This window comes from Bos grunniens, chromosome 3 (genome assembly GCF_055505025.1).
Source record: "Bos grunniens cultivar Pamir isolate PY7600 chromosome 3, Bosgru_T2T1.0, whole genome shotgun sequence".
In the NCBI taxonomy this organism is placed as follows: domain Eukaryota; kingdom Metazoa; phylum Chordata; class Mammalia; order Artiodactyla; family Bovidae; genus Bos; species Bos grunniens.
In genome coordinates, this window is record NC_141167.1 from 112,322,671 (window position 1) to 112,348,454 (window position 25,784).

The 25,784-nt window shown below is 45.2% G+C and overlaps 1 protein-coding gene, 1 long non-coding RNA gene and 1 pseudogene across 2 annotated transcripts in view; 2 read left to right on the forward strand and 1 right to left on the reverse strand.

The window, feature by feature from the left end:
* The first annotated feature begins 7,462 nt into the window (after window positions 1-7,462).
* ATP1A4 (ATPase Na+/K+ transporting subunit alpha 4) overlaps window positions 7,463-25,784 on the forward strand; it is a 32,478-nt gene continuing 14,156 nt past the window's right edge. The window contains exons 1-12 of the mRNA XM_086393584.1: window positions 7,463-7,627; window positions 7,811-7,870; window positions 9,732-9,935; window positions 10,672-10,785; window positions 13,221-13,355; window positions 13,617-13,734; window positions 15,219-15,487; window positions 17,234-17,432; window positions 17,687-17,796; window positions 17,977-18,111; window positions 22,342-22,531; window positions 22,672-22,844. Coding sequence (XP_086249710.1) covers window positions 7,478-7,627; window positions 7,811-7,870; window positions 9,732-9,935; window positions 10,672-10,785; window positions 13,221-13,355; window positions 13,617-13,734; window positions 15,219-15,487; window positions 17,234-17,432; window positions 17,687-17,796; window positions 17,977-18,111; window positions 22,342-22,531; window positions 22,672-22,844 — 1,857 coding nt within the window. The 5' untranslated portion in view covers window positions 7,463-7,477. The remainder of the gene's footprint in view (window positions 7,628-7,810; window positions 7,871-9,731; window positions 9,936-10,671; window positions 10,786-13,220; window positions 13,356-13,616; window positions 13,735-15,218; window positions 15,488-17,233; window positions 17,433-17,686; window positions 17,797-17,976; window positions 18,112-22,341; window positions 22,532-22,671; window positions 22,845-25,784) is intronic.
* Window positions 16,605-25,784, reverse strand: part of LOC147376847 (uncharacterized) — a 39,580-nt gene continuing 30,400 nt past the window's right edge. The window contains exon 3 of the long non-coding RNA XR_015161248.1: window positions 16,605-16,911. This is a non-coding gene — a long non-coding RNA (uncharacterized LOC147376847). The remainder of the gene's footprint in view (window positions 16,912-25,784) is intronic.
* LOC147376848 (U6 spliceosomal RNA) lies at window positions 19,173-19,269 on the forward strand (annotated as a pseudogene).

Here is a 25,784-nt window from a genome sequence, read left to right on the forward strand (position 1 = left end):
TCCATGCCAGACCACAAGCAGGCCACTCTTACTATGAGCAGCAGGGTCGGGATGGCGGGGAGGAGACGGTGGGCTGAAGGACCCTGATTGTCAACACCAGTCAACAGTCTATACTGTTGTACTTGCTGTCTTTGGAGGGGGAAGAACGGAGGGAGAAGCAGATGCAATCCTTGAAATTCATCTAAGTAGCGGACGTTGGAGGCTTCCCAGGTGGTTCAGTGGTAAAGAATCTGCCTGCAGGTGCAGGAGACACAGGGTCAGGAAAATCCGCTGGAGGAAGAAATGGCAACCCACTCCAGTATTCCTGCCTGGAGAATCCCATGGACAGAGGAGTCTAGTGGGCTACAGTCCATGGGGTCACAAATAGTCGGACACAACTGAGTGACTGAGCCGCAGCAGCAGACATCAGAAATCTTCTCGGACAGGGTGTGATGGGCAGTAAGGAGGGATGCTTCTGTGCTGGGGATGGAGGGGTGGATGGGAGGGTGTGCTTTTTCCCATGAGTCCCTAACAACAGGAGAGAGGAAGACACCAAACTTATAGCCCTGTGTCAGGATCTTGGGAGAGCAGTCAGGAGTCAGCTCTTGGCCCCTTTATTACAACGCTAGCAGTGGCGGTGATGGTGAGTATTGTGATAGAACTTGTAGGAGAATTAACTGCAGCTTTCTCTGTGCTGTAAGTATGTCACACTTTTAGTTGTATAATCTCATTTAATCCTGCCTCGGGGCCTTTATTTTTGATGGTCCCTCTGCCAGGAAATGATTCCTCTAGTTCTTCACATGACTGTCTGCCTCACTTTCTACAGATTGCCCCTTAAACATTACCTCTTCACAAGGTCCTCACAGACCACAGCAAATAAATTAACATTTTTGGCACCTCTTTCCCCATTCTCTCTGTTTTCATTCGTGAACACTACTTCAAATTTACATAGATAGGCGGATATAGGTAGTGTATAAAAATATATAAATATAATTCACACACACATATATAGTTTTTTGCTTATACAAAAGCAAAAATATTTGCCTGACTCCTCCAGAATTATTTCCATGTACACAGTAGTATTTCTCTCTTCACCACCTTTATTTATCACCTAAAAAAATGATGCCTGACATGTACTGGGCAATTAATAAATATTGGTTGGATGATGAAAAAAATCCTCTTAATCGAGTGAAATGGAAACTATTGTTTAATTTTCAGATGAGAAAATTAGGGCTTGGAAAGGCAAAATTATGTACTCTGTCTCAAAAATGGTAAGCATCTGAATCAGGATTCAAACCCGAGACCAGTCCCTTAACCAGCATGCCATACTCATTGGCAACAGTGTGAACAGAAAACCCATGGGCATGGAGGCAGCCTGATGAGCGCAATGGTTTAATGAACTGGGGAAGCTGCAAAGGGAGCCAGGAATGCGTGGACAGTGAACATTTGACCAGTAGAGGCTGGGCAGATCCAAGTGATTAGAACCCAAGAAGGGGAGAGGGCATGACCTTAATGATGGGTAGAGGGTTAAGAGTCAACCATCTTAGAGGCTGTTACTGAGAAGATGAGAGACTCTTACTATGGGATGTAGTGTAAAAATTAAGGTCAACCTCTGACCCAGGCAGACAGATTTTCCATGCCTTTTCCTTTTTCCCTACAGAAGAGTAAATATCAAGATTCGTCAGAGACAGACAACCAGCTAAATACTCATAACGCTAAGAATGCAACACGACATAGGGCAAATGATTAGATCATTTGGTGCTGGTTTCGTGGAATATCCTTTCTAGATTTTGAACGCAGCCCCTCCCCCACACCTCTGGGGCACTTCATTAGGTGAAGCCATGGGTCAGCTGTGTCTCTGATCCCTGATCCCACATTTATTTTAGGGATTAAAGAATGGGGGAAGTAGGAAATAAGGGGCACTCAAAACATTTTCCTGGATCTTTGGCCCCGGGTAACATTAAAAACAACTGAATGCTGTACCGTCCATGGGGCCTGTGTCTATAAGCTTTCAGCCATCAGCCTGCTCAGAGCACTGAGGAGCAGATAAAATTGCCAACAATTAGAACTCAAAGAACACTCTTATATTATTTCAACTGTACTGCTGCTGCTGCTGCTAAGTCGCTTCAGTCGTGTCCGACTCTGTGCGACCCCATAGACGGCAGCCCACCAGGCTTCCCTGTCCCTGGGATTCTCCAGGCAAGACCACTGGAGTGGGTTGCCATTTCCTTCTCCAATGCATGAAAGTGAAAAGTGAAAGTGAAGTCGCTCAGTCGTGTCCGACTCTTTGCGACCACATGGACTGCAGCCCACCAGGCTCCTCGGTCCATGGGATTTTTCAGGCAAGAGTACTGGAGTAGGGTGCCATTGCCTTAAGACAGAAAAACTTTTATATTGCTCAGCCTATTTTATGAAACAAATACAGTTTTGATAGAATTTAATAAAATAAACAAATATATATATTTGTTAATGTATCATCAAATAGTAGACCATTTGACTATCATCAAATAGTAGAATTCAAGGACAGTATATTGTACAGAAACTAACCACTAACATTCACTAGAAAAATGATTAAATAATTATTTCAAAAGATGTTAGAAGGTTATCAGTGAAATTTAATGTTTATTCCTGATTAAGATGTTTGAGGAAAAAGCATTAAGGAAAATATAATTATGTTCAGAGAAGCAGGGAAGGATGTATGAGTCTAGAAAACTATAATAATAACAATTATAACAAAAGCAATAGCAGCAACATTTGAAATCTTGGATAAGAAGTTTGTATTTATATGGTCTAAATAAAGGGACAAGCTGGAAGAAATAAAAACATAGTTTTTTGATAATGAATATGGTTAAATACCTAAAAGTATCCAAGGAAGTCAACCAAAAGAAAGCTATAGCAACAACAAAAAAGTCCTATAAGCAATGACTTCAAAATTATAGGTACAAGACATTGGTTTTTTAAAAATAAAATTTATCTCTGTGTATTAGAAAATACAGTAAAAGAGCTCTCTATTTACAACAGAACCAAAACAAATTACATTCAAGACTTAGCGTTTGTGACATAAGGTACTTATTAAAGAAAATTTAAAAACACAATGAGAATAATTTTTAAAAAACCATAAATGCATGGAAGGCTAAACTTGACTGTTGTTTGGGAAGACGGAATATAGTAAAGGTAAAAATAAGTTGCTATAAAGAGCCAATATCATACCAATTAAAAGCCTCACTGTCTTTTTATAAAACATGACATGTGGGTTGTGACATTCAGCTGCAAGAGTCATCAGGTAAGAATATCAGAGGGTTTTTTTAATAAGTAATTTTTAATAAGTAATTATGAAGCAAATGTTCAAGCTGGTTTTAGAAAAGGCAGAGGAACCAGAGATCAAATTGCCAACATCCGCTGGATCATGGAAAAAGCAAGAGAGTTCCAGAAAAACATCTATTTCTGCTGTATTGACTATGCCAAAGCCTTTGACTGCGTGGATCACAATAAACTGTGGGAAATTCTTCAAGAGATGTGAATACCAGACCACCTGACCTGCCTCTTGAGAAACCTATACGCAGGTCAGGAAGCAACAGTTAGAACTGGACATGGAACAACAGACTGGTTCCAAAGGAAAAGGAGTTCGTCAAGGCTGGATATTGTCACCCTGCTTATTTAACTTATACGCAGAGTACATCATGAGAAACGCTGGACTGGAGGAAGCACAAGCTGGAACCAAGATTTCTGGGAGAAATATTAATAACCTCAGATATGCAGATGACACCACCCTTATGACAGAAAGTGAAGAGGAACTAAAAAGCCTCTTGATGAAAGTGAAAGAGGAGAGCGAAAAAGTTGGCTTAAAGCTCAACATTCAGAAAATGAAGATCATGGCATCTGGTCCCATCACTTCATGGGAAATATATGGGGAAACAGTGGAAACAGTGTCAGACTTTATTTTGGGGGGCTCCAAAATCACTGCAGATGGTGATTGCAGCCATGAATTAAAAGACACTTACTCCTTGGAAGGAAAGTTATGACCAACCTAGATAGCATATTGAAAAGCAGAGACATTATTTTGCCAACAAAGGTCCATCTAGTCAAGGCTATGGTTTTTCCTGTGGTCATGTATGGATGTGAGAGTTGGACTGTGAAGAAACCTGAGCACCAAAGGTGCGTTTGAACTGTGGTGTTGGAGAAGACTCTTGAGAGTCCCTTGGACTGCAAGGAGATCCAACCAGTCCATTCTAAAGGAGATCAGCCCTGGGTGTTCTTTGGAAGGAATGATGCTAAAGCTGAAACTCCAGTACTCTGGCCACCTCATGCGAAGAGTTGACTAATTGGAAGACTCTGATGCTGGGAGGGATTGGGGGAAGGAGGAGAAGGGGATGACAGAGGATGAGATGGCTGGATGGCATCACCGACTCCATGGACATGAGTTTGAGTGGACTCCCGGAGATGGTGATGGACAGGGAGGCGTGGCGTGCTGCAATTCATGGGGTCGCAAAGAATCAGACACGACTGAGCGATTGAACTGAACTGAACTGATGAAGCAAATGAGTAGATAACTGTAACGCTCCATATCAACTCTAACAGGTTTTAAAACATAACAGACAAAAATGATGGGTATCGAACCTTATAATATTCGGATAAAACCTGAAAATTCATTGTCATCAACTTATTTTTAGGAACTGTCTGGGGATGAACCACTCTGTGCTATTCTAGGGGCTTGGTACAGAGCCTAAATAAGCCCAGAAAGTCCTCACTGTCGTGGAGAAACAGAAAACTTAACAAGTCAATGGATAAGCGGCAGGATAATTTCAGGGGTTAAGAAGTGCCGTGAAGCCCACAAGTGATGGATTGAGGACTGCTTGTGAGAGCTGCTATTTTGGATTTGGCAATTAGAAAAGGCCTCTCAGAAGAGGTAGACTTTTGAGCTAAGATCTGTGGGACAGAATGGGGTTTTCAAAAATAAATTCACTTGATTTTATTGTCAATAAAGTTGCCTTGAGGGACCTCCTATGTGCAAAGCTGGGCTAAGTGCTATTGTTACATGGACGATGCCTAGATTAACTTAGCAGTTTTAACTTTAATTCTAACCTTGCTCTTTGGGATTTTATGATCTACATTAAACACAGAGACTGGGAGAAAATATTTGTAATGTATATGATAAGAGGTTGGAATCCCTTGGAACACATCAATAAGGAAAAGAACAATGGAATATTGGGCAAATAATGACAATTTAGAAAAAGGAAAATGAAGTCCAGAAAGCCAATAAATATAAGAAAAAGCACTACCTAGAAAATAAAGAAATGGAAATTAAAACTGTAAGATATCAAAGTCTGCCAGTTATGATAGAAAAAATGAAAATGGTCAGGGTCATCCAGTGTAATCAAAGTGTGGGAAGTGGACATTTCTGTATCTTGTTGGTGGAATATGGGTAAGACAAGCCCTTTTGAAGAGCAATCTGGAAGAAATTTTTTAAGATTTTAAACGAGAGTATCTTATGATTCAGAACAGGAATCAGTTCTATGTAAACTGAAGCTCAAAGGCCTAAATGTACTATACATAAGGATGCTGCTGCAGCAATGTTTTTAATAGTTAAAAAATTAAAAGGGAAATATCCTATAAATCAATTAGTAGTGGGAGTGAGTGAATAGACCACCATCAATACAGAATATGGTATGCCTTGTGGCCATTAAATAAAATCTTTACATAAATGAAAGGGGAGTTGAATGAGCCTGTAAAAAGTGAGAATCCACCTCCTTATAGATACTATTGGTATAAATGTAGAAAAAAGACTGGAAGGACGCACCGCACACTGCCAACAGCGGTGACATCAGCGGTGGGGAGTCTAAGTTTAGGGAGAGGGAAGGGGGACTCTCAGTTCCTATTTTGTATGCTTTTAGAAGAGAAGGAAAATTTCAGCCAATCTATTAAAGAAACAAACTATTACTTGTCCCAGCTGGGAAGGGAAATTTTCTATTTCTGAAAACTAAAGGAATGTTACATCAGGCCCTAGGTGGATGTTTTCTGATCCAGTCATATTTTTGAAAAGCATGCCAAAACAAAACACAGTTAAATAAATATCCCACCTTAGAAAGGAAAAATGTATATGACATGCATAACTGAAAAATGTATAAATAATATAAACATATTAGCCACTTCAGATGGTTTTTTGGAAGGAGGCACAACATAATTTTCCATGTAAAATATATATAAAGTTAATACAACCAAACAGCATACCAAGATGTCAATGAAGGTGAATAAAAGAGATAAATATGTCATGAGGAAATACAGGGTATTCACATGGAAAGGGTATTTTCGGTCTCACTGAGAAGAGCTGTACATTAAGCGACAGATAAGACTCATAACATTTAATTCAAGCTATATGTTGATCACAGGGCTTCCCTGGTGGCGCAGCAGGTAAAGAATCTGCCTGCAATGCAGAAGACCAGGGTTTGATCCCTGGGTTGGGACAATCCCCTGGAGAAGGAAATGGCAACCCACTCCAGTATTCTTGCCTGGAGAATCTCTTGGACAGAGGAGCCTGGTAGGCTACAGTCCATGGGGTCGCAAAGAGTCAGACACGAGTAGGTGACTTTCACTTCATTTGTTGAGCACATACTATGTATATCAGATATGCTTTACATGAAGCATGCCACTTTAATCCTTACTCTTGCCAGCTTACAATGTAGATGGCATCCCCCTCTAATGATGAGGAAAGAGAGGCACAAAGGGGTTAGGTGACTTAACCAAAGCCATACTCCTCTGGTAAGCAGAGGAGACAGGATTCAAAGCCAGAACTGATTCAAAAGTCCAAAGTCTGACCTAACCTGCTACCTGATCTCCTAGAACCAAAAGCTCAAAGTCAATGTCGGTGGGAAGTGTGCTTCTGCAAAAGCACACTCACATACGGATTGCCTACTTTATTTTTTGAGTCAGCTATCTGGGGTACCCCTGGGTCCTGGAAGCTGGCAGGACCAGGCTGGGACCTTGCTCTAGTCTTGCCTTCAGGCTACAATTGTCTCTGTGGCAGATCCTGCTCCAATTGTTGCCAAACCCAGAGACTAAGACTTGTGTATTCTGGGTTAGAACTTTGCAGAGGCCTTTGTGACCACAGGCCTGGGCGTTGCCTTGGAGCCACCGGGGCTATGACTGGGGGGCTTCCAGCATACCCTGAAGCCCACTGCACTTCCTACCTGCTCAGGGTCCTGTAGCATCTTCAGCACTGAGGCACATAACACCCTCCACGCTTCATTCCCTTGGCTCCCTCGCCTTACCCCTTCTCCTTCCTGTGACTTAGGCCCAGGCTCCTCTCACCCCGCCACGCCTCCCCCTTCCCCATCCAGGGCTTCCTCATCGCTGCCCTCCCTGCCGGCCTCCCTTGGCCCCCCTTCCATGAGCCGGTCTTCCACTCTCCCCAGTCTCCTCCTTCCTCTGACCCCTCACACTCCTCACTCTCTTTGCTTTCTTCCCACCAGTTGATCTGGGGCAGCCATATCCAGGGAAAACCATGGGGCTTGGAGGGAAAAAAGGGGCCGTGACACCTCATGAGCGGAATCCAAACCCAGGACCTACAAACAGTCCTAAGATGAGTAAAAAAAAAATGAAGAGGAAAAAAAAGAAGAAAGATATAGAGGAGCTGAAGAAGGAAGTAGTCATGGTGAGAAGAGCTGAAGAGGGTGCTGGCAAACTGCCCTCCAAAGTCTCTCTCAACCCTCAGCCTTCTAATATCTCACCCTGAGAATTCATCACGCAGGCCAGAGCCTCCCCTCTTCCCCATAAACGTTTCCCCTGGAAATGATGTGTCACTGCCTGACCCTCAGTGGCTCTACTGTCTCCTCAGGATGATCACAAATTAACCTTGGATGAGCTGAGCGCCAAGTACTCTGTGGACCTGACCAGGGTGAGTGGAGGAGTTCCCCGAGGGAGGCAGAGGCTCTCCATCCCCGACCCTGAGGCTCCCAGGACAAAGGCAGAGCTGGAAATCTAGCCGCTGACTTGAAGGTCAATGTTCTGACCCTTAACCTGCACCTAGCCAAGGACACACATTCCGAAAAAGACGATAATGGTAACTACTCCAAAGAGAGCTCAGGATTAGAGCAAAGAATAGGATGGACTAGGGCAGCACGTCTCAACCTTTGTCCCGGGGACCCATTCACACTCTTACAGATTATCAAGGACTCCAAGGAGCTTTGGCTTATGTGGGTTACATCTAGCAGGCTTCCCCAGTGGCTCAGCCGTAAAGAATACACCTGCAGTGCAGGTATCGCAGGAGACATGGGTTGGATCCCTGGGTCAAGAAGATCCCCTGAAGGGAGGGCATAGCAACCCAGTATTCTTTCCAGGAGAATCCCATGAACAGAGGAGCCTGGTAGGCTGCGGTCCATGGGGTGGCAAAGAGTTGGACACGACTGAGCAACCAAGCACAGCACACATCTATCATCTATATTTATCATATTAGAAATTAAAATTAAGATGATTAAAAAGTATTTCTTAATTCATTTGTAAGAGTAAAGCTATTACCTATTAGTACAAATGTTTTTATGTCAACTGCTTTTCAAAGCAAAAACATTAGTGGTATTTTACATTTTTGCAAATCTAACATCTAGCTTTTTAGGAGAAGACTGCTGGATTCTCACATAGTTTCAGCATTAACTCTGTTGTAGTATCATGTGCCCTGTAGCCTTGGGAAAATGCTACTATATACTCAAGAGAATGAGAGTGAAAAGACAAAAAACAATTTAGTGTTATGAAAATTGCTTGAGAATTCCTTCATGGTCCAGTGGTTAGGACTCTACTTGTGGCCAAAAGAAAAAAAAATTGTTTGGCTTTGTGGATCCCCTCTGCCCAGAAAGCATCTCAGGACCCTGTAGGTCCCCAGGCCACACTTTGAGAACTGCTGGTTTAACAGCAAAACTGTATATTACCGCTGTTGTCGCTTCACTGCTGCTGCTTCTACTCTAACCACTAATACAATGATCACAAATAAACAAAAGCCCTGGAAATGTACGTTCCTCTGAGCTCTAGAATCTCTTCATTGGAGGGTCTTAGGGTGACCATCTGGTAACCAGAGATGAGCGTGGGAGACGGGTCCTGTTTTTATTTAAATTGTATTTTTCCAGGGCAGGTTGGGGAGTGGCTGATGGATATTTAAGAGAAGCTACTTTCTTCTTCTTCTTTTTATTACAATCCTCTAGCAGGTTTTTCTCTCACTGTCACTCAGAGGGAAAAGCACCCAAGCTTATGCACCAGGCTAGAGTGAGGATCTACTTTCATGTATCTAGCTGCTTGTTTGTTTTTTTCTATTTCCAAGTTAAAGAATCAAAGTGTGGATGTCTGTACGTTATAAGCATATGCTTTGTATCTCATCATTCCATTAGCCTGGCACACTGTATGATAAATCGTTTATAGGCATCTCCTCACTGGAGGTGGAGTTCCGTTAGGCCCAGCATCAGTCTTACTCACTTCAGTACTCTACCGTTGTACCCGTCCCAAGACAGGTGTTCAAAAGATTTGTGAATCAACCCATAAACTAAAAATCCTTCCTATGTAGGGAGGCTAAACAATATCCTTCTGTAATGCAAGGTTTAGAACCCCACTTAGGTAGGAAGAACTTCCAGGCCGACCTTCGGAGAACTTCACTGGTCTCTCGACTTATCCTGGGGCTATAAACGGCAGATCTGTGCTCTGAAGCCAGGTTCTCCTTTGTGACGGCTACTTTCTTCTCATGGTTCTCCCTTCCTCCCTATTTCTTCTCCACACAGGGCCATAGCCCTGAAAAGGCGCAGGAAATCCTGACTCGAGATGGACCCAATGCACTGACCCCTCCCTCTACCACTCCAGAATGGGTCAAATTCTGCAAGCAGCTATTCGGCGGCTTCTCCCTCCTGCTGTGGACTGGTGCCATTCTTTGCTTTGTGGCCTTCGGCATCCAGTTGTATTTCAATGAGGACACCACCAAAGACAACGTGAGTCTGTTCAACCACGGCTGCCCAGTCTCTGCTCAGCCCCTGCTGCTCTTCTGCTCGGCAGCCTAGCACTCCTGAAGTCTTCAGGTCCAAATCAATGTACTCCCAGGGGTTGCTAAGAGAGCTTTGGTCCTTCCTGGTTTCCCTTTTATCTAGAAAGCCTCTTTAAAAAAAAAAAAAATCTTGAAAATGCCCTGGCAGTCCAGTGGTTAGGACTCCACTGCACTGCAGTGCTTCCACCACAGGGGGCATGAGTTTGATCCCTGGTCAAGAAACTAAGATCCTGCCAGCCATGTGGTGTGGCCGAAAAAAGAAAAAGAAAGCATCTGACTCAGCTACCTGAGATATAGAGTTCTCTCTAGAAACTTGTTCTCCTTTGATTATCCTCCCGACTGATCATCAAAGCATGTTGCTGTCCATTCTCTTTCGCAGACTTTTAATCTCTCCCCTTCCTGTCCATCTCCCTCATGAGCCCCCTCCCGCTGTGAGTAGCCTTTCTGGAGAGGAAAAGATGGCGCTTCTCGGATCTGGAGTTTTGCTGGCTCCAAACTGTAGCTCGGGGTTGAAGCTGAAAGATCCAGGCTGTCTCAGACTCTGCTCAACCCCTGCGCTCTCCCGCTGAGTCCCATGGTTTCCTCCACCCAGAAAAATGGCTATTACTCTTGCAAACTGACTTTCTGAGGATGAAGAGGGAGGAAAGAACCTATTGACGAGCCCTTGGTTTCCCTACCCGCAGCTGTACCTGGGCATTGTACTAACTGTCGTGGTCATCATCACTGGCTGCTTCTCCTATTATCAGGAAGCCAAGAGCTCCAAGATCATGGAATCTTTTAAGAACATGGTACCTCAGGTAGGATTCATATGGAAGGATCTAGTAAGAGAATGTGTTAGAATGTAACCGAATATATGACTTTATGTCCCTTGAAGAATTGTACTCTACCATGAGTGGACTGTGTGAGGCTGATAATGAGGGTGAATTCATTTAAGTTTTGTCCTGTCTGGCCTTAAAAGTACCCTGAGAAAAACATCACCTTTGAAGTTGTCTGGTCTGAAATGCATAATCTGAATCTAATGAGCGTAATGAGAGTGTTAGTCGTTCAGTGGTTTCTGACTCTGTGAACCCACGGGCTGCAGCCGGCCAGCTCCTCTGTCCATGGAATTCCCCAGGCCAGAATACTGGAGTGGGCTGCCATTCCCTTCTCCAGGAAATCTTCCCCACACGGGGATTTAATCCAGGTCTCCTGCATTGCAGGTGGATTCTTTACTGTCTGAGCCACCAGGGAAGTCCAATGAGCATAATATGAAACCTCAAATCTATTGGGTTCTACCCCCAAAAAAGTAAGGTGGAGGCACAGGGGGTTGGGGAAGGCAGATTCTTCAAATGTCAGTGTTTTTAAAGACAGAGAACAGCTATGGAAGTGATACAGATTGCTGCTGCTGCTAAGTCGCTTCAGTCGTGTCCGACTCTATGTGACTCCATAGACGGCAGCCCACCAGGCTCCCTTGTCCCTGGGATTCTCCAGGCAAGAACACTGGAGTGGGTTGCCATTTCCTTCTCCAATGCATGAAAGTGAAAAGTGAAAGTGAAGTCGCTCAGTCGTGTCCGACTCCCAGCGACCCCATGGACTGCAGCCCACCAGGCTCCTCCATCCATGGGATTTTTCAGGCAAGAGTACTGGAGTGGGGTGCCATTGCCTTCTCCAGTGATGCAGATTAAAGGAGGCTAAATGTACATGACAGCTAAATGCAGTATCTGACCCTAGACCAAATCCTATGCTCGAGCAGAAAATAATGCCTTTAAGGATATGTTGGGTCAATAAAACTGGAATGCAGACAGCAGATGAAAGTATTGTGTCTATGTGAAATTTACTGAGTTTGGTGACCATTTTATGGTTATTTAATACCCTAATTCTTATGCTTGCATGCTTAGTCACTAAGTCATGTCTGGCTCTTTGCAACCCCATGGACTACTGTAGCCCACCAGGCTCCTCTATCCACGGAATTTTCCAGGCAAGAATACTGGAGTGGGTTTCCATTTCCTTCACCTAATTCCTGGGAAATGCACCTTGAAGTATGTATGATAAAAGATCATGACTTATGTGGGGACTTCCCTGGCAGTCAGTGGTTAAAACCTCAGCTTCCAGTGTAGGGGATGTGGTTCGATCCCTGGTCAGCGAACTAAGATCCCACATGCGTTACAGTCAAAAAACAAAATGTAAAACAGAAGCAATATTGTAACAAATTCAATAAAGACTTTAAAAATGGTCCACATCAAAAAAGATAATTTTTTAAAAAAAGATCATGATGTATGTAACTTGCCCTCAAATAGTTTGGGGGAAAAAAGAATTCACATACACACATGTAGAGACAGAGAACAAATCACAAAGCAGATAGGGTAAAATGTTAACAGATGAGTCTGGGTAAAGGTTATATAGGTGTTCTTGGCACAATTTTTATTCTTGCAACTCTTCTGAAAGTTTAGATTATTTTCAAATAAAACCTTTCTAGAGAACCTGGAAAACAGGACGGCAGAAGGACATTCCTAGGCACAGGGCTGGAAACTTGAAGAGGGACAGGCTCCAGATTATCCCAATGACATGGTCGTGTTCTAGCCTTTTAGCCCAGGATCTTCTCCCTTTGATGTCAACAGAACTTAATTCCTTCCTTGGGTAAGAGTTCAGGGGAAAATGTTTCGGTAGAATGAAGCGGGAGTTTGGAGCCTATCAGTGTCTGCTGCCTAGCAAGCCACCCTAAAAACACTGTGGCTCAAAACGACAAATATCGTACTTCTCACTGTGGCTAGGCTGTTCTTCAGATCTGGGCTGAGCTTAGCTGGTGCTGGATGGTCTTAGATGACCTCATTCACGTGTCTGGGGCCTCAGATGAGATGTCATGGACATCTGGGCCTTTCTCCTTATAAACTCTCTTCCTCCAGGAGGCTAGCTTGAGCCTGTTCAATATGGTGACAGAGGGCAAGCCCCAGTGTGCAAGCATTTTTTAAGCATCTGCTTGCATTACATTTGCTAATGTCCTATGGGCCAAAGCAAGCCATACGGTCCAACCTAAGTGTAGAAATGAAGAGATAAACCCCATTCCTACATGGGGTGTAAGTGAGAGGAGCATCAAAGGGCCCTGCAGACAGTGATGGTAAGAATCTGCAATCTACCAAAGTGATCTGTACAAAGGATGTGGTGAGTAACCGTGGGAATCAGAGCACAGGAGACCAGGAACTGGATGGGAAAGAGAAAAGAGCTTTGGAAATGACCCTACACTATCTTCCCACAGCAAGCTCTGGTCATTCGAGGTGGAGAGAAGTTTCAGATCCCTGTATACGAAGTGGTGGTAGGCGACCTGGTAGAAGTGAAGGGTGGGGATCGGATTCCCGCTGACATCCGGCTTATCTCTTCACAAGGATGTAAGGTGAGGGGGTGTGAAACGCTGCGGAAGGAGGCCGAGTGTGGTCTTCGAGCACCGCGGTGACCTGGGCTCAGTTAATGAAATTACCATCTTATTCGGAACCGTGAGAAGTCACAAGAGCTAATTTGAGGTTACAGTGGTGTGCAAGTTTATGTTTCTGTCTGCGTGTCGATAATGATGATGCTGGTGGCAGAAAAAGATGTGTCATCTGTGTAAATCTTTTTTTCCATTCTCGCTTTATGACCCTCCTCTCTCCCATCCCAGGTGGACAACTCATCCTTGACAGGAGAGTCAGAGCCCCAGTCCCGCTCCACTGAGTTCACCAATGAGAACCCTCTGGAGACCCAAAATATCTGCTTCTTCTCCACCAACTGTGTGGAAGGTGAATGTCAAATCATAAGTAGCCTAGATTCAAAAGTAAAGATTGATGGTGGTCACCTAGGGTGGTCCGGTGGTTAGGACTCCGACAGTCTGCTGCAGGGGGCACAGTTTCGATCTCTAGTTGGGGAGTTAAGATCTTGCGTGCCAAAAAAAAAAGAAGCAAAGGTTGAAACAAAGATTTCTAGAACTCTTTATCATCTAAAGGTAGTAGGGAATGTAATAGCTAGTAAATAGGCTACCTTCTTTGTCACTTGTGAGCTGTACGATCTTAAATTAAAGGTCAAAGCCATCATTTCCACATTTGAACAATGACGATACTGAAAGTCGCTGGTCCATAAATTTTTATGTGGGTTAAAGAAGATAATACATATAAAATGCTTAGCACAAGGCCTAATACATTTTAAGTGCCCTGTAATTGTAGCTATTTTTATTCTATGTAGTGAATGGACTGTGCTCTATGAGCTGAAAATAGCATAGAAGAGAAGAAAATTATTCAGCCTTGCTAATTCATTCTTCTCCTGAAGTAAGCCCTAACTTCTCCTCAGCATCCCAAGAGAGGGTACTGACTTTAGAAATCTGAACTTGCCCCAGAGCAAACAGCTAGTACGTTGAAAAGTTGAACTTTCAGGCATGAGTCTTTCTGATTAAAAAATAAGAGCTATCTCTATAATATGTTGCTTTTCTGGGTGATTCTGACTGTAACTTTAATGGTAGGAATTTCAGTCATTGTGGTAAGGTAAGAAGAATTATTGTAAGCAAAGAACTTTGTGGGGTCCTTCATTTCAAGCCGCATGCCTGAGTGTTCTACATCCTGTGTGTGAAGTTTGCCTCCTGACTTAGGGCCCAGAAGCCCCACTGTTATGGCCTGTGCCAGCCAGCAGGGGTCAGACTGGCTCCAGCCAGCAAAGCAGGGAGGGGGCTCCAGGCAGAGCGCTACTGACACCTGGGCAGCGTTCTTGCTGGTAGGGGAAGGAGGGCTGTCCTCTGAGTGCCAGGATGTCTGGCAGCACCCTGCTCTCTGGCCATTAGGTGCCAGTAGCAACCCCTCCCATCTCGGTCTTAACTCAGATGCTGCCAGATGAGTCCTGGGGAGCAAATTGAGAAGCCCTGGGTTAGAGGATGGGGGGTTTGGGAACGCTGGATTCCAGCAGAAGGGTAACCACTATTCCTGGGGCTCAGGAAACTCTTCAGCTGCCGAGGACAAAATGAGAAACATGCAGGCAACAGGAGATATTTAGATTAAGTGCAACAAAGACGAAGACCTTGACGGTGAAGGCGATTAGGCAATAAAATTGGCTATCTCTGGAGAACTGTGGAATCTGAGATTTTTCAGAGTAGGAGCCCCTCACTTGTACAAACGAAACGTAAAGAGAGCAGAATGTAATAACCGCTCAGAGACCCTTGTTTTTGACCAGTGACAGTTTTCTCTATGTAGGAACCAAATCCAACAGCCTTCCGGATTCAGACTTCCCCCTTCATCCACAGGCTCAGCCCAAGGTATCGTGATTGCCACCGGAGACTCCACCGTGATGGGCCGTATAGCCTCACTGACCTCCGGTCTGGCAGTGGGCAAGACCCCCATTGCTATTGAGCTTGAACACTTCATCCATCTGATCACAGGGGTGGCCGTCTTCCTGGGTGTCACTTTCTTTGGGCTCTCGCTTATCTTGGGCTACACCTGGCTGGAGGCTGTCATTTTCCTTATCGGCATCATTGTGGCCAACGTGCCTGAGGGACTGCTGGCCACCGTCACAGTGAGTAACCAGGGTGTTGGGTGGCTCCAAGGCAGACAAACTGCCCCCAAGGAAGTGAAGTCACTCGTATGTTCTTTTGTGGCTGAGCCTCTCAAGTGCAGAGTACTCCAATGCATACACAGATGTCAAATCATTTAGTTCCCAGGTTACGCTGACTTCCTCCACCCGTATTTTCTGGTGCCTTCTCTCTTTAATGAGAAAAGAAGTCAGTTATGATGCAGAAAGCATTAGATTATAAATCACCCAGAGTGAGTTCCAGTCCTGGGTGTACTGGCTGGTGAACCCGGCCAACTCTCTGCACCCCAGGGCCTCAATTTATTAGGATTATAGCATCTTACTGGTAAGGACTTCAGAGTTCACAGAAATTCAACCTTTCAACCAATGCCGAATATCCTGTATAAAACCTGCAGGAGATGATGATTTCTAGTAATGGGAAGCCCACCCCACTTTTATCTGACTTCATTTCATTGCTGAGTTGCTCTGCTGCTGCTGCTAAGTCGCTTCAGTCGTGTCCGACTCTGCGACCCCAGAGATGGCAGCCCGCCAGGCTCTCCCGGCCCTGAGATTCTCCAGGCAAGAACACTGGAGTGGGTTGCCATTTCCTTCTCCAGTGCATGAAGGTGAAAAGTGAAAGTGAAGTCGCTCAGTTGTGTCTGACTCCCAGCGACCCCATGGACTGCAGCCCACCAGGCTCCTCCGTCCATGGCATTTTCCAGGCAAGAGTACTGGAGTAGGGTGCCATTGCCTTCTCTGTGAGTTGCTCTAGTTAGATTTCATTATGTTGAATAGACATATGATTCTCTGTTTGATCCTAGTTTTCTTATCTGAAGGAACACAAAATAAGTCAATTCTCTCTCTTCTACAAATCTACCCTTTAAATTTTTTTGCAGTAGCCATTATGTCCCCTAAAACTCTCCAAGTGGGGGAGGTCAAAGAATCCCTTTTCCCTTAGCCCTTCTTTCTGTGACATGATCTTCAGACACCTGTTTGGAGCATGTGCTTCTTTATCAATATCCTTCTTAAAATGGAAATGAGAACAATATCCAGGGAGTGGCTGGACTAGCACAAAAACATCAGGACTCATGATGTTATGTAAATAAAAATTCCACAGTTCAAATTCTGTACATAACCACAGCCTAAGAATTTATTTGCTTTCAAAATAACCTTGCCGCATGCCTGGTTTTCACTTGAATTATGGTTAACAAACATCTTCTGTTTTAAGTGATTTCTCAAGTCCTTTTCAGCGCTGCAACAGTCCTTCTTAGTTTCATCATTCTCTCCTCTTCATTCTTTCTTTAAACTATTGGTGCAACCCTCCTCTGCCCCCAGCATCTTATCCACAGTCAAAGGTTAGTCATCAACGTGGTCCTTGCAAAGACTGGGCTTGAGAAAGAGGTGTGGCCTGAACTTGAATGGAGAAGAGGCTGTGGAAGAAAAAAGATGAAAGGATCAAGGGGGAGAGGAATATTCCAGAAGGAATAGGAGATCATTCTCTACAATACCCTGGTAAAGGAATGCACTCTTTTTTTGAAACTCTGCCATAAAGTACAAACCAAAATCATTTTCCTAATTTCCTTTACTGTGGCCACAGATGGGATTTCTAAAGACTAGGTGACAACAAAAGGGAAATAAGTACCAAAAATTAAAAGAGCAGTAAAAATGATCAGGTTTCCGAAACCACAGAGAGCTGTGAATAGCAGAGGTCTCCTCTTCATTTAAGCCCCTCTCCCCTCCTCCTGGCCTTAGGTATGCCTGACCCTGACAGCCAAGCGCATGGCTCGGAAGAACTGCCTGGTGAAGAACCTGGAGGCGGTGGAGACTCTGGGCTCCACCTCCACCATCTGCTCCGACAAGACGGGCACCCTCACCCAGAACCGCATGACCGTCGCCCACCTGTGGTTCGACAAGACCATCTACGAGGCGGACACCACTGAAGAACAGACTGGTGACTGGTGGCATTGGTGGTCAGAGAGTGGAAGGATGTGGGAGATGTGATGGGTAGCTGAGAGGGCGTGCTAAGTCCAGACACTGAGGAGAGAGCTGGAGAGTAAGAGGAGAGCCAGGAGGCCTGGAGAAGAGGCGGCGTTTCTGAGGAGTGTCTGGATGCTGAATGGGAGGCGAATAACCCCCTGCTTCAAACTCTCCTATCTCCCCCCCCGCCCCCTCCCCCCACCGCTCACAATTCTGTTCTCTCCTCAGGGAATCCATTTGCCAAGGGCTCTGACACCTGGTTTATCCTGGCCCGAATCGCTGGCCTCTGCAACCGGGCTGATTTTAAGGCGAATGAGGAGAGCCTTCCCATAGCTAAGGTGTCAGGCCCAAGCGGGTAGAGGGGATTTCAGTGCCCAGCATATAAGCCTAAATCTCTCTTTCCTGGCCCCGGGTGATGCCCCCCAGCAGCCCTCCCCATTCTGCCCCTCTCCTTGTTACCGTCGGCAAACCCAGGTGCCATGCCTCCCAGGCTTATTACACCAACCCCATCCTGGCAGTGGGCAACAACAGGAGATGCTTCGGAGTCAGCGCTCCTCAAGTTCATCGAGCAATCCTACAGCTCTGTGAAGGAGATGAGAGAGAAAAGCCCCAAGGTGGCAGAGATTCCCTTTAATTCTACCAACAAGTACCAGGTACAGAACCAACCAAGGTAGGAGATAGCAGTGGGGGACGGGCTCGTCCTCTGGAGGAAGGGGGAGCTTTACCTTTGCCTTTATGTCCGAGCTGCAGAACAAGATACAGCGTGTAGCCGGCACCCCAGTTAGGAGGCAGGCTCACCTGAAGGGAAAGTGCGTGCATGTTAGCGTGCAAGTTGCTTCAGTCCTGTCCGACTCTGCGCCCCTGTGGACTGTAGCCCACCAGGCTCCTCTGTGCATGGGATTCTCCAGGCAAGAATACTGGAGTGTGTTGCCAGGCCCTCCTCCAAGAGATCTTCTCAACCCTGGGATTGAACCCGAGTCTCCTGCGGCTCCTGCATTGCAGGCAGATTCTTTACCACTGAGCCACCAGGGAAGCCCAAGGGAAAGTGGTAAACAGAAAAAGGCAGACATAGATGATAAAGGAAGAGGCGTTCAGCCCTAAGCAGTCTTGAGGCTGCATCACTATGCAGAGAGCTAGTCACGAAGTACTCTCTGAAATGTCCACAGGCAGCAAGCGCTGGCTGGGTGTCTCTGTGGCAACTGTGAGATTTGCTGCTGCAGAATATGTTAGATTTGTCAGTCACTTCCTCGAGTACCTTATCTCACAAGTCATCAAATATTTCTTTTCATTCCATGCCTGCAGTTCTAGCAGCTGCCATCAGGTAGGCGGTCAGGGCTCTCCTGACTGTTTGTGAAGCTGCTTTTCCAGGGTCATTTTGTGTGTGATCCAGGGAGATGTGACCAGAGAAGGAGAAATGCTGGGGGAGGGACAGTGGTGGCCCTCACAGTAAAATTCATGAGAGGGACAGGAAACCCAGTACTTCCCTCCTATGTGGGAAACACTGGCACACTTTTAGGAGGGGTTCTGGGGAAAGGAGGGAACAACGGCATCACTGTTGGGGTGGGAGCTCTAGCAGTTAAGGGTTGATTTGCTTAGAATAGTGAAATTCTCTAAATTCATGCAATACCATAAAGGTCATTCAGGTGTGGATAACAGAAAAGAAATGAGACTCCCAAAAGTCAGTTTGGGTTTTGAGTCTTAAAAACACATAACAGGGCTCACTTCGCAACACATGTACTAAAACTAGAATAATACAGAGATTACTATAGCCCCCAGATGACAGGCAAATTCGTGAAGCAGTCCATACTTTTATACTTGAAAGTTGCTTAAAAGAATAGATCTTAAAAGTTTTCGTCACAAGAAAAACATTTTTGTAACTAAAAATAACAACAACATAATAAAAGCTGTATAGATCTTTTTAAAACAAATTACCTACACTTTCACATTGAATGTTGAACAAGTGAAAGCTTAAGAAACAGACCTGAAGTTTTTTTGTCTCAACTGGCTTTTCGTCAGTGAAATAAGATAGGTCCCCTAGGCCCAGACTGCAAACCTATTTCCATTTTTTCCTGATGCTTAGTGGCCTCACTAACCAGACAGGAATTTTGTGCTTGGCAAGGCCCAATTAAAGCCTTCAACTGGAAAGAATTAGGTACCTCTCCTTCCACAAGATTCAAAATAAAAGCAAAACATAGTTATGATATTTGTTGGGATGTCCAAAAAAATAGCAATCTTTCCCCTAGATGACTGTTAGACGCCTTTTCTGAGCTATTGAATATCAAGTTCAAACAGCAAAATCCTCCTCTACGCCAAGTGTGCTCGGCCAGTCTGCAAGCCGCCAGCTCTGGTGGGGCTTGCCTGGGGCCCCAAGAAAACCCCTCTGACTCCTTTCTTTCCCTACCCATAAACAAGCTGCTTTATCAGCTTGCTCTCTGCTCTCAGGGCAGTCAGAGGCCCTGATATGCAAGGGACATACATCTTAGCCTGTTGATCGTTCGCAAGGCCTGGTCTCTCTCCCCTCTCTGAGACTGAAATGAAAGGAAGAAGCTTCTCAGTTCTGACATTTCCAGTTTCTCCCATCTTTTGCATCTGTAATTTTCTATCAAGGTGTGATTTGTGTGTGTGTGACTAAATTACCAGCTTAAGCAGTTCTTGCTGTCATCTCCAATAATCTCCTATTGGAGATAGTCAGCAAAGGGGTTTTTTTATGCTCAGAAAATTAAGCTTTTAAATTGTTTTTTACAGCTTTCTGCTTACGTGAGTTAAGGTTTTCCCTTTTAACTGCTTAAGCATATTTTGAATAAAATAGTTTTTGGAAAGTCTCCTGAGGAGCTGTTGTAACTACATTTTACACCCAGGTTTTGCATCTGGCTTCTCCCTGGGCCAGTGCGGTCTGGCTCCCTCAGCACCGCAGGCTCAGTTCCTCCCAATGTGCTGATTTTGTTACCCGACAGGTTACGTAGCAGGAATTTCCTGTCGATCATTAGAGGAACATCAGAAATAGCTCCTTTGCTCAGATCAGATCACAGGAAAATGAAAACTGAAACTGATCTTCTCTGTCCTTCAGGCTCCCTTCATGACTATGCCCTCTGCTCCACGACTGAGCCACAGGGACCCCCAGTCCCCTCTCAGGGGACTCGACATGGTTCCAGGAGATTGGCCAGGGGGCTAGAATGGCTAACCATTGTACTTCACAGTTTTCAATATATTCTTTTTTTTGGTTTGGAGATGTGTTCTGTTTATTGGTTAAAAAAAATTTCATAAACACAAAATAATAGTACATTCAACATACAAATAAAATTTCCAAAGACGCGATTATAGAAATTTTACCAGCAACATGTGGAAATTAGTTTATTTATCATTCCCAAAAATGAACATAAGAATAGTTGAAGCTACCACCCCTCACGAGATCTGACTCAGATTCATTCCTTCTTATGGCTGAGTAATATGCCATTGTACGTATGTACACAGCTTCTTTATCCATTCATCTGTCGAGGGACATCTAGGTTGCTTCCACGTCCTGACTGTTGTGATTGTGCTGCAGTGAACACTGTGGCACATGTGCCTTTTAGAATGGTTTTCTCAGGATACATGCCCAGTAGTGGGGTTGTTGGGTCCCATGGTAGGTTTATTCCTAGTTTTTAAAGAAATCTCCATATTGTTTTGGAGAAGGCGATGGCACCCCACTCCAGTACTCTTGCCTGGAAAATCCCATGGACAGAGGAGCCTGGTAGGCTGCAGTCCATGGGGTCGCTGAGGGTCGGACACGACTGAGCGACTTCACTTTCACTTTCCACTTTCATCCATTGGAGAAGGAAATGGCAACCCACTCCAGTGTTCTTGCCTGGAGAATCCCAGGGACCGGGGAGCCTGGTGGGCTGCCGTCTATGGGGTCGCACAGAGTCGGACACGACTGAAGTGACTTAGCAAAAAAAATCAGAATGCTTGAAGAGTTTGGTAACTCAAAGTGAATAGATACCCTTATTCTTTTAGGAAAAAAATATAGTATTAATAAAAATGAAGCCACAATCATAAATATTAAAGACTATCACCAAATATGCGATGACAGAGTTAACAAAGAATTTAGAACATGGACTGGTTAAGAGAGCATGTTCTAAAGTCAGTCTACTTGGATTCTTCCCTTGATTGCTTCTACCTTCTAGCTATGTGAGTCTGGACACAGCTTAAGCTTAGTTTTGTCATCTATAAAACAAAGAACTTTATAGTGCCTACCTCACAGGGAAGTAGCTGGAGGATTAAAATGACGATTCACGTAAAGCACTTGGAACAATGCCTGGCACATAGTAACTGCTCAATAAATGCTACTATTATTACTCACCCTAATCCCATCCTTCAGGCTCAACCACTCGTGGTAAAGAACTGTCAATGCTTTTCAATATATTCTTCATTAATACTCTCTCTCTATAAAAGCCAAATGAAGTGGGCATCGCAGATCTTTGACATTTTCTCAAAGGAGCTAAGGTTTGCCGAGGTTAAGTGGACAGACCCGAGGTCATAAAGCTAAGAAAGCCTTCCTGTTGGTCCTGGAACACTGGTGTTCGACTCTAAGCTTTCTTTCCTGTTCACTCTGCTGTCTCTGCTCACTAGCTACTCAGGCAGAGAGGAAGCCAGGGGGACAAAGTGCCTGGGCTGCCCTTAGCTCCAAGTATGGCTAAGAAGATAACAGAGATTCGTGTGCAACAGGCTGTGGGGTCCTACAAAGGAGGAAGGGGCTCGACCAAAGAGCAGATATGACTGCAGGGAGAAGGGCTGTGTTGGGTCAGGGAACAAAGGAAATGGAGGTAGACACAGCTTAACTTTGCTTCTCTGACCCAACCCTCGTGCTCTCCTCCTTCCATCGAAGCTTCCTCTCCTCTCCCTAGGTGTCCATCCACCTGAGGGAAGACAGCTCCCAGGCCCACGTCCTGATGATGAAGGGGGCGCCCGAGAGGATCTTAGAATTTTGCTCTACTTACCTTCTGAAAGGGCAGGAGTACCCAATAGACGATGAAATGAAGGACGCCTTCCAAAACGCCTACTTGGATCTGGGAGGTCTGGGGGAGCGTGTGCTAGGTGAGGCAGCTGTGGGAGAAGCCTCTGCAGAGTGACGTCAAAACTGTCGTTATTTATGGGGTGAAGGATCTAGGAGGTTGGGGCAAGTGAGTAGAGACATAGTGGAATGACTACTGGTCCCCTCTTCTGTCCCTCTCCAGGGTTCTGCTTCTTGAATCTGCCTAACACTTACCCCAAGGGATTCAAGTTTAACACCGATGAAATCAACTTTCCCATAAATAACCTCTGTTTCGTGGGGCTCATCTCCATGATTGACCCTCCCCGAGCTGCCGTGCCCGATGCTGTGGGCAAGTGCCGGAGTGCTGGGATTAAGGTAAGTGCCAGAGCAATCCAGACACCCCTCACCTATCCTAACCTGGATCAACCGTAGGAAACCTTGGACAGAGTAGGTTCTTCATTTAATTGAGCTGATTTCTGCTTCCTTGAGCGTATAAGTTTTAGTCTTAAGAGAGAACTTTATACTGTGCCCTCTGTAGTTAGAATCCTGTCTTGAATTAGAATCACCAGGGGATGAACACAACAGTGTAAATCAACTATACTTCAATACAATTAAAAAATAAAATAAAACGGGATCCCCAGGGGAGCTTTAAAACTCTGATGCCTTGGCCACACTCCAGACCCCTTCAAGTTTCTGATTGGGAGCCAGGTATCTGTATTTTTCAAAAGTCTCCTAGAGATTCCAGTGTGCAAACAGGTTTGAGAACCTAAGCCCTAGGAGAGTGCTTCTCAAACTGATGTGCACTGAATAGCCTGGGGCTTTTATTGGAATGCAAATCCATTTTCAGTAAGTCCAGAAGACTCCAAGATTCTGTATTTCTGACAAGCTCCCAGGTGATGCCATTGCTGCTGGTGGCAGGCCACACTGGAAATAGTGAAGTGCTAGAAGATGTCATAAAAATGTACTGCTGAGTGGGTTGTCAAAAGGGTGAAGCCAAGTGGGCTGGGGTCCTGGGGCAGCACTTGTGAGAATGAGAGACTGAGAGCTGGGGCCCTCGATGGATCTGACTCAGGGTGAGCAGCTGCCATAACAGGTATATGTCCAGGGTAAAAGCTAGAAGCTTAAAATGAAGTGGTCCGAGAGCAAACCCAGAGATGGGAACTTCCCTCCGGTTGGAAGAGGACTTTGGACTTGATGGAATAGCAGCAGTAAAATTCCTCTAATTCTGAGATGTTCTGTATTCCACTTTCCCAGGCCAAATTCTACCACTTGTTGCTGCTTGCTTGTTTGTTTTTGTATTTTGGCTGGCATGCGGGATGGTTCCCCGACCAGGGATCCAACCCAGGGCTCTGCAGTGCAAGTACCAAATCGTAACCACTAGGCCACCAGGGAACTCCCTCCAAGGTCAAATTCTAAGACTCCTACACATCTTCATAGATTAGGTATTGTCACCTCTCTGCTCACACTTGATATTCTGGAATATTTAGGAGAGCAGGTTGCAGTTGGGGTGGGGCTGGAAGTATTTAAGGAGAACTGGATGCTCTGTGTCAGAGCTGACTTCATCTTGACCTTTAACCATTGGCAGTTTGTCCCTGAGCAGTCTGGGTCATGCTAAGTACAATGATTGGTCACTATAGTGGGAACCGAGGAATGGATAGAGGAAACTATTTTGAGTGAATTCCCTGATTACTACAGGATGTTTTGGGGTGCAACAGTTCATTATTATAACGCATCTGCACAGGGTAACCATACATCTTGATAGTCCTCCACAGATCTACAACATCATGCTATGGTAGCTAAATGGAGAAGGGGTTCATTTGCATTTTCTCAGCTTCCAGGTGGGCTGCTGGGATGAGAAGTATAGGTATTATGGAGGTAGTCTAAAGTTTACTTCATCGGGGAGTTTATGGATCTCTTTAGCAAGAAGGAGAGCTATAATTGTGTCCACAGGTGGGGAGGCCCACCCAGGAGACAAAGAAGTGACCTGAGTCAGGGTGCCTGCCGGCGCAGGACACGCTCATGGCCTGAGAGGCAGAGTGAGCTGTGATAAGTAACGGTCTGCAGGGGACTCGGGTGGGTCTGGAGCTGGCACCTGAAGCACAAAGGCTGGTGCTTCCTGGGCCCATTCTTGTTCTGGGCACAGGTTTACACTTTAATTGCTTACCTCTTCTGGACCTGAAGCTGACAGAAACTTGGCTGGCTTGGTGAGGAATTCTGCATCACTCCCTTTTTTCCCTACAGGGGAGTTTAAGATGTACACAGGAGGCCATCCTTCAAGGAGGATGAAGTGTGGTGGCTAAACAGGGGGTTGGGTTTCCCAGGTGACTCAGTGGTAAAGGAACTGCCTGCCAGGGCAGGAGACACAGGAGACTCAGGTTTGACCCCTGGGTCGAGAAGATCCTCTAGAGGAGGAAAGTGCAACCCAATCCAGTATTGTTGCCTGGAAAATCCCATGGACAGAGGAGCCCGACGGGCTACAGTCCATGGGGTTACAGGGGGCAGGACATGACTGAGCAAACACATACAGAGTGTTGTCCCAGCGGTGAGAACCTTCCAAGGTTAACTCCAAAGTGGTGTTGATGCAGAGCTGACGGATGTGATGAAGCTGTTGAAAGAGGCTGGATAACAGCTGCGTGGCAGCAAAATTTTTTTTTACAATTGACGGTGGAACTGGTGTTTCTCAGATAGTCATGCGTCCAGGCCTTAGGAATGAATGATTTTAAAAAACTAAAATAAGGGACTTCCTTGATGGTCCAATAGTTAAGACTCCACACTTCCAATGCACGGGGTGTGGGTTCTATCCCTTGGAGGAATAAGATCCCACATGCTGTGTGTGGCATGGCCAAAAAAAAAGAAAACTGAAATAAGATTATCCCATTATGGAAGGGGAGTCGGCGGGGAATGGATACATGTGTATATATGGCTGAGTCTCTTTGCTGTCCACCTGAAACTGTCACAACATTATTAACTGGCTATGTTGTTATTTAGCCGCTCAGTCCTGTCCAACTCTTTTGCAAGCCCATGGCCTGTGGCCTGCCAGGATCCTTTGTCCATGGGATTCTCCAGGCAAGAATACCGGAGTGGGTTACCATGCCCTTCTCCAGGAGATTTTCCTGACACAGGGATCAAACCCACGTCTCTTATGCATTGGCAGGCAGGTTCTTTACCACTGAGCTACCTGGGAAGCCAACTGGCTCTATTCCAATATAAAATGGAAAGTTTTTTTTTTTAAATAAAGAATACCAAATCATTAAAAATAAAATTATCCCATGGTATTTGCCACTACCTGAGGCCCTTAGCAGTATGAGGCTACTT